We start from the raw sequence: 13225 nt of genomic DNA, 5'->3' as shown, positions 1-13225 counted from the left end.
TTTAGATTTGGGTCCAAGAGTAAACTGGATTTAACTAATCTATTGGGTTGATGGCCCAAACTGGTAGCCTATTCATTAGTCTAAACCCTAATTACATATTTACCAAACAATAAATATACTCTTATTCCGTCAATTCTTCTCTAATGCACATTACTATGTACACATCCAAGACCCTAATACTTAACTGGCAAGAAATTCTAATATCCTTAACCCATAAAAATAAATAAATAAATAACAACAATATAATAATAAAACCTATGTTCCAACGTGGACAACCGAAACATCTGCTTATGGATAAAAGGTCTTACGACCCTGGTTCTGGCTCGAGGTCAAGTTTTCCGGAGGGAAGATGCTTAAAGAAGGCCTTTACTGCTCATGGTTGAATTATCCAAGCATGAGGTTGTAACAATGAGTATTGAAAACAGGGGCACTAAGACCTTTGGTGAGAATGTCTGCAAACTGTTCACCAAAAGCTTTTTGCTAGCAAATTTTTCTCTGACAAAATGCACATAATTTCAATGTGTTTAGTCCTCTAATGTTGTACAAGATTAAATGACAATGCTATAGCTAATAGATTGTCACATAACAAAACATAAGGATTAGGCAACTTAATCTGTAAGAAACCAAGTAATTGTTAAACTCAATCCAATTATTCAATTGTGGAAGACCATTATAGAAGATCTGGAAATTGTTTGATGTTTCTTTGAAGATCATGAAATTGGATTATTGCCCAAAAACACTACTAACCTAGTGGTTGATCTTATTTTATTTGGGTCACCAGCTCAATCTGCATTAGTGAATGCCTTAAGATACAAGTCACACCCGTTATATTTGATACCACAAGATACAGTACCTTTGAGGTATCTGAGTATTCTCTTCATATCAAGAAACTATGAAACCATTGGTATGCATGAACTGACAACCTGACGCGCATATAAAACAATATCAGGTCTTGCGAACACAAGGTATAGAAATACCCCAACTGCACTTCTATATAGTTCAGGATTATTAAAAGGTTGCTCATCATCCTTGAGAAGTCTATTATAAGTTAGACAAGGAGTAGCACATTGTTTAGACTCAGCCATCTTATTTTTCTGTAGAAGATCCTTAATATACTTTTGAGACCAAAGGAAGGGTGACCAAAGGAAGGTTGTGTTGTAGAAATTCTCCCTTGTGTTGCTTTCTCCTCCAGTGGAGAGGGAGAGGGAAAGCTCTTTCTTTTTAGCTCTTATGCTGCCAAATATTTAAGGAAGAGGAATTCAAAGTCCGCTTGCTTTGCTTATGACGATTAGGACGGGTCGAACTCCTTCATTTTTCCTCCACTAAAGGTATCTAGTTCTTTAATTTGAATGAAGTAACGATGGGTTTTTGCTTATATAGTTGAATATATCAAAATGCAATGGATGTAAAAGCTTTGGTTTCTGCTATATTAACTAGATTTTGTTATTTGGGTTTTTGGCCCAGCTATTATTTCCTTTTTTCCCTTTAAAAATCTGATTGTCATTTGGTTTGAGAATCCTTGAATTAGAATTGGTGGAAGTAGGAAAAGTGAAAGTATCTTATTGCATGTTAAAGCTCTAAAGTTGAGCATCAAGTGCTTGATTAAAGTCCCCAATTAACTTTGGACAAAGGTTTGGCTTGTGTAGTATTTTGTACAAGTAGAAATTAATGGTTTTTCTTAGCTATAGATAAGAAAGAGGAACACAAGGTGATTGCTGAGCAAGTAGACGAACACCGTGGGAGCTGAACACCATCAAGTTCTGTTGAGGTAGGAGTTTTAACCAAAAAAATATTTGGGGTTTTCTTCCTGTTCGATAGATAACTGTTGGTGTCACCACGCATAATGTTCCAAAATTAATAAAGTAGCTTTCCTTGATTATAATTAGGGAAACAATATCGGCACACTTATTTTTTTTATGGGAGCTTTAATGAAAAGGGTTTGGGCCAACAAATATTTAACCAAAAACCATCCCAAAATGTTATTTAACCAAAATGGCTCAAAGTTTAATAAAAAACAATCCAAAACTATTATCCACAGGTCAAACTTACAAGCCCAACCCGTTACAAATCTATACTTCCGTAAATACTCCTAAATGATTTGATATTGTCCTAACTCTTCACCAACCTCAACCCAGCACGAAACCGCCATAATAACTCTTTGTCTTCCTATCAAATCGAATTCCCCCATTTCAAAAACAACCAAATCAAAGTTGAAAAATGAAGCATTTATCGGAACAAAGCCGTCGAAACAAGTTCAAAGAAGTTTAATGGCAGAAACCGGCGAAAAAGTGTCTGAAAAAAAAAAACCAAAACATAAAATTGTTTCTGGAGAACTTAAAACATAACACTGTTTATGGAAAGAAAAAAAAATCAAATACAATGTTTGTTTTATCTGTGCACAAACAAACATTGTATCTGGAATGAAAAGAACCAAAATCCAAAAACAGTGACTTAAATTTTAGAAATAGTAACTTAAATTTCAGAAATAGTGACTTATATTCCAGAAACCAAGGTTCTAAAAGTCGCTAGGCGCTAGTTGGGCGGCGGGCTGGTGCCTAGGCGGGAGCCTAGGCGGACTAGGCGGATTTAAGTAAATCTATCATATTTCAGGTAAATAAGTGTCTGCTTCTACTTGAAATATATATAATTTCATCATAAACTACAAAATAGAATGCATATATATCATGAAGTATTGGAACATAATGAAAACATGTGAAATAAGGATATAATGTTTGTTCATTCAAGTATGCAACAAGTCTCTTACAATTTATTGGAAAAAAACAAAATGCAAAATGAAAGTTATGTATTTTCTGTCTAAGTGAGTTGCAACCTAGGCGGGTCTAGGCGGGTGCCTAGGCGGGCTAGGCGGGTGCCTAGGTGGTCTAGGCGGTGGGCTGGGACCTAGGCATTAATCGGGGCGGTGGGTTGGGGCCTAGGCGGCGCTAGGTGGGGATTTTTAGAACAGTGCCAGAAACAATGACTTAGATTCCAAAAATAGTCTATGTTTGAACCTTTGACTGTTTCGTTTCTTTCATGCATCAGTTGATTATATTTAATAAACATGGTGCTTATTTTTCTTTGAATCCAAATATAGTGAATTTCACTATTTATTTTCTAGCTTACATTTAAGAAATAGTGTATTTATTTCATTTGGATCCAGAAACAGTGACTTAGATTCCAGAAACAGTGTTACTTAAAATTCAGAAATAGTTTATTTTCACAGTCTATAAACAATGACCCGTCGTTATTATTGAATAGCATGTAGATCTCAAATTTATTTTCTGGAGAAACAAACGATAAACTCCACTGACGAAGAAAAATTGAAAAATAGTACCTTGAATACACTATGAATAATAACGACGATCACATTTCAACGAAATAATACAAAATATAAGTTAAATAGCATGAGGGTCTATATTTTTGTTTCAAACAAAAAGAAGAAGGTCTGCAAAACAATGATAAACTCCATTAACGACGAAAATATGGAACTCAACCTAAAAAAGTTAGGGGTAAAATCGACAAATCATAATTTATTATAGTTGGGCCATTTTTAGTTGGACTACTTTTATATGTGCCTTGTACTAATTATTAAACAAAACTTATAACATGATTTTTGATTAAAACTAAAATTTTTCAAGCATTTTTCATTCGTTTTCCTTTTTTATAGCACATTCTTGTTTATTTATGCGTTTAATTCTCTTTTTATTTGTTCAATCTAAAAGCCAAAAATAAACCGAAGTGTATAAAAAGGAGCAAATACGTTTATGAAAATAACTTCTTTTTACAATTTGTCATGGGTCAAGTTGATTGAGAATGTCTTCTAACAAGGTCAAGTAAGGCAGTAAGGGGCAAAAGTGGCCTGAGATTGCGTTGTTGGCAGGAAAGAAAAATGTGACATGATTTGGGCTACATCTTGCACTTAAAGAAGAAATTTTCCTAGATCCACCACTGATCCCAAATACCATATCCTCTGCTCTCTACTTTGAAGTGTCATTCCAAAAAACATAAATTTTTTGAGTATATTCTTGTTGGCGTAGTTTGTTACATTACGGGTGTGTTTGTTGTATCGAACTATCTCGGACTGGACTAACTTTAAAGACTAAACTGGACTGACTTGACTTGGACAAGTAGTACAAGGATAATGATAATTTTGGTACTTTCTAAATCACGGACTAAATTATTTTTGGGATTCAAATCCACTTATCCAACACCTGCATATCTCCTTGCCCATCCTCACCGATACAATTGCAAATGCCCCATCCTCAAACAACCTTTTTGTGAAAAACCCAGATCAGAGTTCTTCCCAAAAATCAATTGTTGTAGCTGGATTCAGAGGAATGCCAAGAATTTGGTGATGAGTTTTCTGAGAAAGTGAGAGATTTTGGTGACGAGTCCGATTTAGGCGAGGTGTCGGGATACGTCTGAAACCATCCTTTCAAGCATGCAGGAAACTTTCCAGCACGACGTTGATTTGGGCGAGGTGTCGGAGTTGGCGACGAGGGTGATTTGGATGACAAGCCATCACAAAAGATGCATGAGAGACTGGGTTCGTGGGACTCTGCTTGCAGACGAGGGAGACATGATTATCAATCTCGTAGTTTTTTTGGGGTCTGGCTAGGACCTTCTAGCGATGGATTTAGTCTAGGCGAGTCTTCTTTTGTTCCATTAAATTTAGAATATTTTAATAAAATACTTCCGTTACTATTTATTTTTAACAAAAAATTATATTTTTACTTTTAATCTTGTCTGTAACAGACACACACCTACACTAATATGTAATCCAGTTCAGTTCAATAAAACTTAACGAGTCTAGTCAAAACGCGCAAGTTGAAGGAATGAAATCATTGAAATGCAAGATCCCTCATCGAAAAAGTACACAATAATTTAGTTACAATTGAAAGGTCGGTGATAACATATTTATTGCACTTAAGACTTTTTAAGATAAGACTCTGTATGTGCTAATCACAAAGCAACAACTAACCAGCCAACAGTCAAAGTCAACACAAAGAGAGAACAAACTTTGAGAAAGAAAAAACAAGTCGGTGTTGGAGTGTTGACATCGGTGGAGCCACTAAAACGCCACAGTTGACAATGACGACCTAGCTAGCTAAACACATCCAAACACACAGACACAGATACAGCCTCCCCACCCATATATTGGTTTGTTTCTTTTTATTTGCCATGTTGCCATGCATGCAGGCGCACTAATATTCAAAAACCTCTCCTCATAAGGATAACAGGTTTTAGTTCATGCTTCACTTTCATGTCTACGGATCAAATTCACTACTACAAGTTATGTACATCAATAAGAGAGTAATCAGTAGCAAGTAAACTGTAAATGTAGTTGTTTTATTTCAATAAATTCAACGATTGAAAAGAAAGTATGAAACAAACTATAACTTCAAGACGCTTTATGCAGAGGCGGAAGCACGAAGGGGCAAAGAGGGTCAACTGTCCCTTCGAACTCCGGCGAATCTCTATGGTAATTTGGGTGCTGCTCCTTTGAAGGTTGGAGTTGCCCTTCATATATGTCTTCCAACTATTTGATAAAATACCTTAAAGAAGAGTTGCTTTTTTTTATTATTTTCTTTTAAATATTACCCGGTCTTCATACATGTATATTTCCTAATTACATTGACTTTGGTTCTACTGATTGCTATTGTTTCAGTGGAGAGAGTCTTTCTCGTTATGAATATTATGAAAAATCTGCTGTGTAACTGAATAGGAGATCAATGGTTAAATGATAGCATGGTGGTTTATATTGGGAGCAACGTTTTTTCTTCAATTGACAACAAAGTTATAATGTAGTGTTTTCAAAATATGAAAACGCGTTGTGAACAACTGTAACTTGTATTGTCAATTTTTTCTATAAGTTATGAATGATGAAATTATGGTTTAATTTTTAAAGTTATTATATATCTAGAAAATATTCGTAAACTTTTATATGTAAGCCTCCGAACTTTATGTGCATATTATTATATGAATACAAAAAATAAACCTTGTACTTGAAATTAATATCTTCTTGTGAAAAATAAGAAAAAGTTAAAAGTCCACGTAGGATAGAGTGAATATTCAAATCAAATAAATTAATAAAATAATAATAAACTAATTAACAATATATATATTGTTATTGATACAGTTAAAGGGCAATACCTTGTGGGTCGATGCCGCTTAATTCTCGGCAATGTCGCTCTCCGACGCCCGAGATTGAACCTGTAGCCGTAAGCCACGCTCCCTTTTCATCTCTCCAAAATCCAAATCCCTCAATTTTCCCCAATTCCCCCAATTTTCTCTTCCTCCTTCCCTCCCCTCACACAAATGACAGCTTCCCAGCTCCCCAAACCCAGCTGCAACACACAGGTACTCTAAAATTTCAAATTTTTATCTCCGGTTCTGTTTGCCTTTTCCATTTTTTTTGGATTTTGATCGGTACCCATCTCATTTTTAAGCATGCCCGCTTGGAATTTGTTCTGTATTTGATCTGCTTTGCTCTAGTTTCAACATGTTGATTGTAATTTGGATGATATGGGATTGTTTTAAATGATGGGTTCTTAGGGAAATTGTGTTCTGGATCTGTGACTGTGCAGGAAATGATGGATTATTAGGAGAAGTTGTGTTTTTTCTTGTTGGATGGTCTCAGCTTCTTCTAGTCCAGCATGCGAATGATAATTCCTTTCATGTTTGTGATTAGATATGTTGAAATTGAATAAAATACATATAGATAGTGGGATTCTTCTTTCTGTATAGATGGGTGGAGTTTCGTGGTTTCAGTTTGGTGATTTGATCATAGAGATACTATATTATTACTTGATTATGGAAGTATAGGAAGATAATGTACATGATTTCTGAATTTGATTGTGGTTTTTGCCAAAGGATTCGTTGTAATGGAAAAAGAAGTATTGGAGTAGAAGTTTTTATTTTTTGGTATGAAGAGCGACTTGTATGCCTGGTCTTAACTTGTCACTTTGAAGGAGAGTTTCCGGTAACTGAGTGATCATTCGTATGCAGCTAAGTAGGTCCGAGCACTTGTTTGATACCATGACCAATGAGGTGCCTGGCACATCAGGTCAATGGATCCAGAAAGAAGCGACGTTTGTTTTCCCAAACACAGTAAAGAATGTACATAAGAATGTCTCTGTACAGACAGGTGAGGAATTTTCCATGGAGTTTCTTCAGGATCGTTCTGCAGTGAGAAGAGTTCCTGTTGTGACTGATATGGTTGAGAATAGCGAAAATGGGGTTGGGTTGAATTATAATCAGAATAATCGGCTGGGATATCAGGATCTTACTGATCTTCTGGGGTTGAGGAGAATGGATTCCGAGTGTGCATCTGATATGTCTGACTTTATCTCGGCAAAAGGGTCCTGTAGAGATATTGAAAGCGAGGCTTGTCTTGACAAGTTAGGCAGATGCAACAGGGAGGAGGTTGATAGCGGACAAGGATCAAGGAAGGCTTTTGGAGAACTGAATGTCGACAGAGCTGGGTTTGGACCAACTGCCTTACCTATATATATGTCTGAGTCCCATCATTCCAACACTGTTAATGGGTCAGGAGCATTGGATGGTTCTCAATCTGGGAAGATGAAGTTTCTTTGCAGTTTTGGTGGAAAAATTTTGCCCAGGCCTAGCGATGGGAAACTCAGATATGTTGGGGGAGAGACGCGCATTATTTCCTTCAGGAAAAGTATTTCATGGGAAGAGCTTGTGAAGAAAACTTCCAGTTTTTGCAACCAACCTCATACAATCAAGTACCAGCTCCCAAGCGAGGATCTTGATGCTCTTATATCCGTTTCTTCTGATGAAGATCTTCAAAATATGATAGAGGAGTACCATGGCCTCGAAAGGCATGAGGGTTCTCAGAGACCTCGAATCTTTTTGATTCCGTTAGGTGAATCTGAAAACACATCTTCCTTTGAGGCGGATGGCATACAGCAAAGTAACCCTGATTACCAATATGTTGCTGCTGTAAATGGCATGATAGATCCTAGTCCTAGGAAAAACATTGGAGGGAAGAATTCGACTACTGAAGCAAGTCAACAGGGAACCAACACTGTCCTATTCCCTATGGAAATTATGAGTGATTTTAAAGCTTTGCATCCTAATCAAATTTTAAGTGAACCCCAGGATATGACTCGGTCTGCCATTCAGTCTTCCTTTTCTCCCATTCTGCATCAGCGAGGAGATTCCAAGGGTGTTCATTTACAATCACATGGTCTAAACTCATGCCAGGGCAGTAATGAGAGTAGCAGTTCTTTTATGAGTGCTCAACCACCACAGGATAACTCCAGCAATAGCACGGAAGGTTATAAAATTCATCCACAGGGGGCAGTAACTCTTATGGATTATCACCACCCTTGTAAGCAAGCTGATGATGGACAACTGGGCCTATACCATGGAGGACATAGTCTCAACCACAATCCTAGCAAAGATCCCATGTCTACTTTAGTTGTCGGTCAAAATGTTGGTGATTTTGATGGATTCTCCCATGAGATGCCAGTGCAGAAGGAAAGAATATTTCCTCCTGAGCCTGTCTCACACCAAGAAGATTCAAAGAATATGTTGTCAGGATCTAATGATTACGTTGATTGTCATCCTGGCATGCATCATGCATATTCTGATTCAAAACTGCAAGAGAATGGAGGGAGGTCTGTATATTGTTCACAAGAAGGAATGAGCCCACCGTCCCCCTTAATTTTTGAAAAGGCTCAATCGTCATTGCTGCTGAACTCAGTTATTTCACAAGAAAAGCCGACTCTACTGCGTGACAATATTGAATCTTTGAATCCTAGGTTACACAATCAGTTACATGGTACGGAGTCGATAGGATTGCACAGCAGACTGGATTTTCCGAATTCATCTCCATGTTTAGAATCACTGGGCAGGAATGAAGATTCTCCCAAATGTAATGATTTTCATGAAAAATGCCGGACAGCTAAACAGAAAGATTCTTTGACTTTGGAGCAGACAAAGAAGGTCAATCAAAAGGATCCTTTCTTACATCAAGATGAAACCCTTTATGGGACAAGATCACCTCCCACTGAAGTTGATTATCAGAATGGATTTCCTAATATCATTCCCGACCCATCATCTACTTTTACCTCTGGGGTTGTTGTTCCTGCAACAATTAATTTGAAACCGTTGGTAAACAAGAAGGTGGAGGATTCACAAAGATTCCAGGGCGACAAAACCCCTGCCAATCTTCTTGTCACGAGTCAAAGAACTGCCAATGATCAGGACTGTGCTTTGGCAGGGATGCCTAGTGGTGAAAAAGGGCATGATGTTTCAGGGGCCAGGAATTCTGAAGTTGCAGGCATATTTCCAAGTACTGAACAGCATTCTCGTGATGAAAATTCTTTGGCTGATCTCATCTCAGGGTTGTCCAATGGCCAAGTTTCCCATGAGCCTGCACGACCAGAACTTGTTGCAAGTCAAAAGGATATGCGTTTCCAAGAACCCTTGCGTATGAACTCTGCACATGTGCACCCAGTGGCAGTTCTTCATGATCCTGTACTGGAAAAGAGTGACCACATGGTGTTGCATAAGCCAGTTCAAGATGTTGCGTTTAAAAGACAGGTCTCTCTTCTTGATGATGACTTTGTAAATTACCCTGATAAGAATGCTGAGAAGTTGAGCTCAAATGTCGAAGATGTTAGTTTGGCACCAAAAAAACCCCCAACAATGAGGAATGATAAAAAACAGTTGGAGTCGGTGAAAATTGTGGAAGACATAACGAACGGTATTACTTCTGGCGTCCAGTCTTCATCACTAGTTCCCCCATATGCTGCGGATGAACCCGTTGGTGATATCATATCTCCTACTGCAACAGAGGTGGAGAGCGTCAATGAAGAGTCTGAGTATGAGGTAAAATTGATGAAGTTTGTATCTGATTTGCAAGTTATGTATATACTTGTAGATTTGAACTTTGAATTACTGTTTGCTTTATTTGTAGGATGATAAGGCTGATGAAGAAGACAAAACTGAATCATTTAGTGATGCAATGATCGCTGAAATGGAAGCCAGCATCTATGGCTTGCAGGTATTCCGCTGATGTCTTAAGTTTCTTCTTGATTAGAACATGTTTTTGTTTATTATAGTACACAAGTTTACATCTGCTGACTGGAGTCCCCGCTGCTGCCAGCTTATGCTGCAGCATTCTATATATAAAAAAAATTCTTGAAGAGGTTTCTTGCTGTGGGTCAATTTTGAGGATACTAATCATTGTATTAATTGAAAGCTCTGATCATTTATTTCTTAAAAGAAGAAAGAGTTCATTGTTTTTTAAATTCCCTTGAAAAAGTATAGCATCTGATGATTATATATGATGGGTCATCTCTTGGTAAATGCAATGATTCTCATTTCAATGTTTCTCTAGTCTCCTAAATCCCTAATGAGAACAGATGGTTCATACTCCTCTTGCCTCTTAAGAGCGTAGATATGTAGTCTGTATAGAGAGATATATTCACTGATAACAAAGGGATGTGTGGTGCAGACAACTATCACTCATGCGCATGTAAACTTCTCATATGTGTGTAGATAGGTAGTATTGTGTCGCTCCTTGAGATAATAGTATTACTGAAATGCTCTCTGATTTGTAAATAGATCAGTTTCCAGCATTTTTTTGGGAATTTATAAAAGTTTAATTTCTTTATGCAACTGAATTTTCTAAATGTGATCCAGATTATAAAAAATGCTGATCTTGAAGAATTACGGGAATTAGGATCTGGTACATATGGAACTGTTTATCATGGAAAATGGCGGGGAACAGATGTTGCTATAAAGCGAATAAAAAAGAGCTGTTTTGCAGGAAGATCATCAGAGCAAGAACGATTGGTGGGTTTCCTGAACAAATTTGTTTTGTTATTTTTCCCAGTACCTGCACAGTTGGTGTTGAGAAAAGTTAACATCTTTGGTTGTTTTATTGACAATAACTCGTGACATTAAATGTTTGAGTAATATGACATGCTGTGGCTTCTAGCATCTATTATAACATACACCGTCTGCCTTAAAACAAGTGTATCATTTTTATCTGGAGTATACTGTGTGCGTTATGGACAATCTGTAAATTTTTGCGAAAATTTTTAATTTCATTTGACATTCATGTGAAGTTGATTGTTCATTTGACTTGTATTAGACAAAAGACTTCTGGAGAGAGGCACAAATCCTTTCAGCTCTCCATCATCCAAATGTGGTTGCATTCTATGGAGTAGTACCTGATGGAGCTGGAGGAACGTTGGCAACTGTGACTGAGTACATGGTGAATGGATCACTGAGGCATGCCCTACTAAAAAAGGATAGGTAATTTTTCTATCATTTATTTTCTTTTTTGCTTCTTAAAGTTTTTATGCATATCTTAGAACATGGAATTCCTATGCAGATCACTTGACCGTCGTAGAAAGCTTATAATTGCCATGGATGCAGCTTTTGGCATGGAATACTTGCATTCAAAGAATATTGTCCATTTTGATTTAAAGTGTGACAATCTGCTAGTCAACTTGAGGGATCCTCAACGACCTATATGCAAGGTAAGTTAGTCTGGAACCAAGTTTCATGTTCGGGGATTGGCGTAAAAGCACTTTATTAGAAAGCATTTTTCTTTGTAGTCCTTGTACAATTCCGGAGACCTTGAAATTCCTTAAGCAGAATTGGGATTTTTTTTTTAAAACTAGGTAGACTTTTATGTTGCCAAAAGTTTCCCGGCTGATGCAATTGGGTAGATCCAGTGGGAGTTTTCTTTTCTCTTTAGAAGTCAGAATGTGATCATTTTTGTATCCCTTGTGGAACCTTTTATGTGAAATTTTAGCCACATATCAAAATGTTTCTTTCATTACTTGATTTTTTCCCTGGGGACTTTGGATAAAAGATTTTTCTTTAATGCTGATGATTGGGGATTGATCTTTTAGGTTGGAGATTTTGGTTTATCGAGAATCAAACGCAATACTTTGGTATCTGGTGGTGTGCGAGGAACTCTTCCTTGGATGGCACCAGAACTGTTAAATGGCAGCAGCATCCGGGTTTCCGAGAAGGTTAGTATGACTTTATATATATGTCAGCAATGTTGTAGGCAAAAGACGATTGTTTGTCTTGTAATTAACGCTATGGTATTAATTTTGACAGGTTGATGTTTTCTCATTTGGAATTTCAATGTGGGAGATCTTGACCGGGGAGGAACCATATGCCAATATGCATTGCGGTGCCATCATTGGTAAGTTCATGTCATGGACCTAATTATCAATATCATCGGTACTGATGGCGAATAAAATGAAGAAATTTCGTTGGCTGAAAAATCTCATTGGATCTGTTTTAAATATCTTTCCCCTGCTTGCTTTGAACTAGGATTAACATGGATACTTCGAATCTTTATATTAATTTTTCAACTGATTGTAAACTTGTGAACGAAGGTGGAATTGTGAAGAACACTCTTCGACCTCCTATTCCAGAACGTTGTGATTCTGAGTGGAAGAACCTGATGGAACAGTGCTGGGCACCTGATCCTGACATCCGTCCATCATTCACCGAGATAACTAACAGGTTGCGAGCTATGTCCAACGCACTTCAGGCGAAGGTAGCTAGCAATCAGACAAGACAGATGAAGCCCAATGTCTGACATTCTTGCCAGGTAACAGAATTATAAATATCTCCAACGGAAACCCTTCCGGTTGATGATCAAAACTTTGACGGCAATCAATTCATCCCCACAATTCGTCGGTGTATTGATCTGCTCTTCTGTTGATAAAAGACTACATAATTTTTTTATTCTTTTGTAAAATAACACCGGGTCATACTAGCATGCTGGGAAGAGGCGATCGACAGTTTTTCTGCTAAGTTTGGTGTCAATGTATTTTTGCTGGAGAAACGATTGTCCATATGTATATCTACACAGAAATGATAGGACTTTGTCTGGTTTACCTTTTACCTTGTCCTTCTCTCTTATTGATTTATAAAATGTGCGTTCACCAACCTTTGATGACGATGGCTCTTCGTCTAGGAGATATATGTACAAATAAAACCGATTATAATTTTTTAATAAAAATAGAATTGGAGTGACACTAATAGACAATAAAGGAGTACCTAACCGTGTTATATATGGCTTGTTGTCTATTTATTGTGCCCAAGTTTCGATTTTTGATTAAACATGTGGTCCAATATCTTTGTAGATAGTGAGTTGTATTCCAATTCATGCGTTATCTAAGCTCCTCATTTCGAACCTTCCCCTCCTCTTAATAAT

General features: G+C 37.2%; 1 protein-coding gene and 1 long non-coding RNA gene across 4 annotated transcripts; both read left to right on the top strand.

Annotated features, from left to right (window-relative positions):
• Positions 1 to 1042: 1042 nt before the first annotated feature.
• LOC126621846 (uncharacterized) lies at positions 1043 to 5899 on the top strand. Its single transcript, XR_007623204.1, has 3 exons — positions 1043 to 1328; positions 1689 to 1768; positions 5420 to 5899. It is a non-coding gene; the product is annotated as an uncharacterized LOC126621846 (long non-coding RNA).
• Positions 5900 to 6145: 246 nt separating this feature from the next.
• On the top strand, positions 6146 to 12957 carry LOC126621844 (uncharacterized). 3 transcript variants are annotated; one of them, XM_050290450.1, is made up of 9 exons: positions 6146 to 6360; positions 7009 to 9861; positions 9950 to 10036; positions 10678 to 10830; positions 11132 to 11295; positions 11375 to 11522; positions 11901 to 12023; positions 12115 to 12202; positions 12399 to 12957. In XM_050290450.1, the coding sequence occupies exons 1-9, from the start codon at positions 6319 to 6321 to the stop codon at positions 12602 to 12604; spliced, it is 3864 nt and encodes a 1287-aa protein (XP_050146407.1). In that variant the 5' UTR covers positions 6146 to 6318; the 3' UTR covers positions 12605 to 12957. The 3 variants fall into 3 exon arrangements, with proteins under 3 accessions (XP_050146407.1, XP_050146409.1, XP_050146408.1); XM_050290452.1 differs by having other exon boundaries at positions 6148 to 6360; positions 6874 to 9861; XM_050290451.1 differs by having other exon boundaries at positions 6148 to 6360; positions 6588 to 9861.
• Positions 12958 to 13225: the final 268 nt, after the last annotated feature.

This window comes from Malus sylvestris, chromosome 5 (assembly GCF_916048215.2).
Source record: "Malus sylvestris chromosome 5, drMalSylv7.2, whole genome shotgun sequence".
NCBI lineage: Eukaryota > Viridiplantae > Streptophyta > Magnoliopsida > Rosales > Rosaceae > Malus > Malus sylvestris.
The sequence above is the reverse complement of the archived record's forward strand: the minus strand, read 5'-3'. Positions and strand labels throughout refer to the sequence as shown.